Raw genomic sequence first — 5,820 nt, 5'->3', positions numbered from 1 at the left:
CGTACTATTCCGTCCATGTGACCTGGGACCTAAGTCCCAAGGACGGAATAGTACGTTTAATGCGATCAGCTGCGCTCACGGGGGGAGCGCAGCTGATCGCGGCCGGGTGTCAGCTGATTATCACAGCTGACACCCGGCACAATGTGTGACCGCCCCCGACACGTTAACCCCTGGGACACCGCGATCAAACATGATCGCGGTGTACCGGGGGTTAAAGGAAGCATCGGCAGGGAGGGGGCTCCCTCCGTGCTTCCCTGCGACCCCCACAGCAGCGCGATGTGCAGCGCCGCTGCGGGGGTCGCCTTTCCTGCAGGTCCCCGGATCCAATATGGCGACGGGGACCTTCGGGGTCCTGCAGGGAGCTGGCTTCCTCACTGCCCGCAGAGCGCAGGCATGAGGAAGCCTGCAGCTGTGCCTGTGACAGATCGCTGATCTGTCACAGCGATCTGTGATGTGACAGATCAGCGATCTGTCACAGGACAGTGATGTCCCCCATGGGACATTATAATAAAGTAAGGCTAGTTTCACACTTGCTTTTTTTTGCAGCGCGTTTTTCCCGCAAAAAAACGCATTAAAAAAACGCATACAAATGCATACAAACGCTGCGTTTTTTTCCAGCATTTTAATGCGCATGCAGGAAAAAAACGCAGCGTTTTTGCGCGTTTGTATGCGTTTTTTGTGCGTTTGCGTTTTTTTACAGATTTTTGAAAAACCCCACAAAAAAGAAAAAACAACCATTCAACAACACACAAGACCAATGGGACTTCATTGTGGGTGTGGTATGTTAATATATATAGACCCTGTCTACAGTATTCTTCACATTTGCTTGATTCTTCTCGTGACCATGGATCTGCGCTGGAAGAGTTTTCACTTCAACTTGGATTTGGACATCGCGATGGCTCAGGCGTATGCAGTTGCTTGCCATGAACAAAGGAAGAGAGAGAGGCAGCGAAGACGGCGGCGTATGTGGATACATCCGATTGTTGAACTCCGGGAGAGCCGTGGGGCATACCACACCCTCTACAGCGAGCTACGTGCAAACCCGGAGAAATTTACTGATTATATCCGGATGTCCCACGAAAGTTTCATGGATTTGCTTGCTCGTGTCCAACAATCCATCCGGAGACAGGACACACAGCTCCGTCGTGCGATTCCTCCTGAGGAACGGCTACTGGTGACATTACGGTATGTTTTAAAAACAAAGGGGTGTGGTCTGATGTTTTTTTTTTGTAAATTTAGTATTCAAAACCTTGGGTAATTAGTTTTCGTGAATGTACTAATATTTTTTTTTATAGTTTTTAAAAATAATATACATAAATATTAATTTTACTTCTTTGTCTGTTCACAGATTCCTGGCGACTGGAGAAACCCTATCCTCACTACACTTCCAGTACCGTATTGGAATCTCTACCTTGTCTGGAATTGTTGCTGACACCTGCCGGGCTCTCTGGAATGTTCTTTGCCCAGAATTTATGCCCCTGCCCACCGCTGAAAAGTGGATGGAAATTGCTGACAAATTCTGGACAGTATGCAATTTTCCCAACTGTTTGGGAGCTGTTGATGGGAAACACATACGGATCATCAAACCCCAAAGAACGGGATCTGAGTACTATAATTACAAAAAGTACTTTTCAATAGTACTCATTGCAATTGCGGATGCCGGATGTATGTTTGTAGCAGTGGACATTGGAGCATTTGGCCGTGGTAATGACTCGCAGGCTTTTAAAAACTCAGACATGGGCCGGAGGTTGTATGGCAACCAATTTAATTTCCCTATGCCACGGCCTCTTCCTCACACCGAAGCTCCGCCACTGCCCTTTGTAATGGTTGGCGATGAGGCTTTTCAAATGTGCGGAAACTTACTGAAACCCTACTCCAGCCGGGACTTGGACCACACCAAAAAAATTTTTAATTACAGGCTGACCAGGGCCAGAAGAACTGTCGAGTGTGCTTTTGGGATTCTTGTTTCCAGATGGCGAATTCTGGGCACGGCCATTAATCTTAAACTTGAAACAGTCGATGAGGTGGTGAAGGCCTGTGTGGTTCTACATAACTTTGTGATGGCTAAAGAGCACCCGACCTTTGAACTGGACGATGATGCTCCTAACCCATTGCCTGAATTCACTCAGCACACTCTCAGGTCATCCGTTGAAGTTGGCCAAATGAGGGACAAATTTGCGGCCTACTTTATTTCTGATGTAGGACGGGTGCACTGGCAAGATGAAATGGTGTAATGTTGTTGTTTATGGTAATAAAAATCCTTATTTGATACCATTACTGAGTGCACTATATTTTTTAAACTCCAATTAATTAAAAAACTTCCCATGTATAACTGAATTTTGTTATGTTCACACACCTGGGCAGGTAAATACACATACGAGTTAAAATGCAGCATTGCTAGTCTGCGTGAAATATATTGGAATGAGCAAAGCTGCAGGCCATGAATCAGGAAACCATTTTTTTTCAAGAGAAAATTGTGCAACTAGTTTAAAACAAAGTATGTGATTTTCTAAAAACACAACCCTCAAAACCCAACCCCAATGAAAGTCCATGGGGAATACAAGTCAGCATTGAGTGGATGAATGTAATCTGCTCATGTAATCTGCTCCATTACAAGTTATTACACTAGGCCTTGGAATGACTATACTAGGCCGTGGTATTTCAAATATGAGTATAGTAGGCCTTGGGGCTAGTAGTATAGTAATATGTGAAATACCACGGCCTAGTATAGTCATAACAAGGCCTACTCGATTTTGGCCAACTAGTATCTTTTTGTGAAACTTGACAAGTTTCAACAGTTTGAAAATAGATTCTAGTTGGTAAAACTAGAGTTATTACACTAGGCCTTGGAATGACTATACTAGGCCGTGGTATTTCAAATATGAGTACAGTAGGCCTTGGGGCTAGTAGTATAGTAATATGTGAAATACCACGGCCTAGTATAGTCATACCAAGGCCTACTGTAATAACTAGATTTTTAACAACTAGCATCTTGTTTCACAAAAAACAAACTGGTGAAACTAGAAAGAAACTTATTTTTTAGACAAGTTTCAACAGTTTGTTTTTCATGAAACCAGATTCTATTTGGTAAAACTAGAGTTATTACACTAGGCCTTGGAATGACTATACTAGTCCATGTTATTTCACATATGACTATACTAGCCCTTGGGTTGGTTTTTAACATGTATTTACCCATCAGTGTGTGTGAGCGGCGCAAACAACATTAATGAAACTTATTAATGGTGAACCACAAATGTAAATTTATTTTTTATCACAAAAAAAAAACTAAAAATTATTTTTTACGGCGTTTGGGGGCAGATGGTTTCAATTTGGGGGTGTGCAGGGAATATGCAACACTTGCAGTTGAAGACGGTGTTTGAGGGGAAGGGGCAACAAAACTTGTGGGGGAAGGTAGTCCAGTTAAGGGAATTAAACTTTGAACACTTGTAGGAGAGGAAATCTGTTCAGTTACATTAGTTGTAAAGGCATGTCGCCGTAGGCTTGTGTGCCTGGACCGACTTTGGCCCAATGCCCGCCTTGATTGATTTCGCCTTGAAGTAGGGGCAAATATGGAATGTAGGTCCCCCGTCTGCTGGTATGGCTGCTGCTGCTGAGGTGGCGGCTGCTGCTGCAGAGGTGGCGGCTGCTGCTGAGGTGGCGGCTGCTGAGGTGGCGGCTGCTGCTGAGGTGGCTGCTGCTGCTGAGGTGGTTGCTGCTGCTGCTGAGGTGGCGGCTGCTGCTGAGGTGGCTGCTGCTGCTGAGGTGGCGGCTGATGCTGAGGTGGCTGCTGCTGCTGAGGTGGCTGCTGCTGCTGAGGTGGCTGCTGCTGCTCTTCGTTGTCAGTGCTCGTCCTTGCAGGAGGACTGGTGGCGGCAGTGATGGCCCAGGTTTGCAGAGTGGTGGTGGCAGGGCTACTACATGTTGTTGTAGCGGCAGGGCTGTTCCATGTTTGCCTAGTGGTGGCTGAGCTCCACGCATGCATGGGATTGGCGGTGGTGCTCCAGACAGGAGCAGCGCTTGCCATGGTGGTGTCGGTGAAGTGACCAGCTGCACTCAGACTTGTGGTGGTGTAACGGTGGGTGTCCTGGCTTTGAATAGAGGTGTCCGTGCAGTGGTATGCAGCACAAGTCGGTAGTGAGGTGAAGCGAGTCAATGGTGGCACAGGTGGAAAGGACACCACTGACTGCTGACCGTACCGATTATGCTGCATAGCCTGCAAGAAAGCATTGTTGCAGGCCTGCAGCACATTCAGCTGTTGATCAGGACTAAGGTGTTCCGCCATGCCCTTTTCAATCTTACTAAAAAAATGGTGTGCTGGTCTGTTGAGGTCGGCCTCCAGACGGTCAAGGCGCTGTTCTACAGAATTGAAGCGGTGTTCAAAGTGGTTAAAACCACGTTCCATGAGGGCAAAACCGCTTTCAACTCTGTCGGACAGTGACTTGAGGCTGGAATTAAATGTCTCGCTCAAATGCATAAACTCGGGCAAGACATTCCTGTCCAAGGCCCTCTGCCGCTGGCGGGTAGTGCCCGCATAACCAGTGGCAGAGACCTGGGACAGGGGAACACCTGATGGCCCAGCTTCCTGGTCACCAGCTGTGTGTGTGGTTGACCTGCAAGGTGCTTCCTGGCTGTCGGATGGCTGGGACGGGTCAGAGGACGTCCGAGGAAGGACCGCTCCAGGGCCAGGTTGCAGGGTGCTGCTCCAGGTGCTGTGGAAGAAAGGAAAATCATTACTACCATGCCTTTACAAGAAGCATCAGCTGTGGATTAGAAAAACACAGATTAATAAAAATAAAAACCCAAAATGTATAATACTTACGATCTTGTGGCAAGGACCGGTCTTAGGAACTGCAACGCATGATAGTGACGGTATCTAGTTCTGGTCCTTGACGCAGATCCACTGCGAACCTGGCCCTCAGCACGAACATCACTGTTGAAGCGGTCCTTGATCGAACGCCAACGTGTTCGGACTTTGTCCACTGTTGATAAAAAAAACAGTGCCGTCAAGGACAAGAGTCACTGCGGCACAATGTAGCAATACAATACTCAAAGCAGTCACTGTAGACCCCGATGAAAATGTTGGGTTTCCTGCTAGAATACGCCTAGCACGAAACCCAACAGTGCCGTCAAGGACAACAGTCACTGCGGCACAATGTAGCAATACAATACTCAAAGCAGTCACTGTAGACACCGATGACACTGTTGGGTTTCCTGCTAGAATACGCCTAGCACGAAACCCAACAGTGCCGTCAAGGACAAGAGTCACTGCGGCACAATGTAGCAATACAATACTCAAAGCAGTCACTGTAGACCCCGATGAAAATGTTGGGTTTCCTGCTAGAATACGCCTAGCACGAAACCCAACAGTGCCGTCAAGGACAACAGTCACTGCGGCACAATGTAGCAATACAATACTCAAAGCAGTCACTGTAGACCCCGATGAAACTGTTGGGTTTCCTGCTAGAATACGCCTAGCACGAAACCCAACAGTGCCGTCAAGGACAACAGTCACTGCGGCACAATGTAGCAATACAATACTCAAAGCAGTCACTGTAGACACCGATGACACTGTTGGGTTTCCTGCTAGAATACGCCTAGCACGAAACCCAACAGTGCCGTCAAGGACAACAGTCACTGCGGCACAATGTAGCAATACAATACTCAAAGCAGTCACTGTAGACACCGATGACACTGTTGGGTTTCCTGCTAGAATACGCCTAGCACGAAACCCAACAGTGCCGTCAAGGACAACAGTCACTGCGGCACAATGTAGCAATACAATACTCAAAGCAGTCACTGTAGACCCCGATGACACTGTTG

At 47.3% G+C, this 5,820-nt stretch overlaps 1 protein-coding gene across 1 annotated transcript; it reads right to left on the bottom strand.

The window, feature by feature from the left end:
* Window positions 1-3,156: 3,156 nt before the first annotated feature.
* On the bottom strand, window positions 3,157-5,056 carry LOC141063615 (uncharacterized). Its single transcript, XM_073557737.1, has 2 exons — window positions 4,820-5,056; window positions 3,157-4,709 (listed from the first exon to the last, which is right to left on the bottom strand). The coding sequence occupies exon 2, from the start codon at window positions 4,472-4,474 to the stop codon at window positions 3,293-3,295; it is 1,182 nt and encodes a 393-aa protein (XP_073413838.1). The 5' UTR covers window positions 4,475-4,709; window positions 4,820-5,056; the 3' UTR covers window positions 3,157-3,292.
* Window positions 5,057-5,820: the final 764 nt, after the last annotated feature.

The sequence above is a fragment of the Dendrobates tinctorius genome, unplaced genomic scaffold, assembly GCF_039654945.1.
Source record: "Dendrobates tinctorius isolate UK_male_01 unplaced genomic scaffold, ASM3965494v1 ptg000250l, whole genome shotgun sequence".
NCBI lineage: Eukaryota > Metazoa > Chordata > Amphibia > Anura > Dendrobatidae > Dendrobates > Dendrobates tinctorius.
This window is presented reverse-complemented; position numbering and strand designations above follow the sequence as displayed.

Bases quoted from the DNA above. Each gene is read 5' to 3' on its own strand.
- LOC141063615 (XM_073557737.1), bottom strand. From the start codon at position 4,474: ATGCATTTGAGCGAGACATTTAATTCCAGCCTCAAGTCACTGTCCGAC.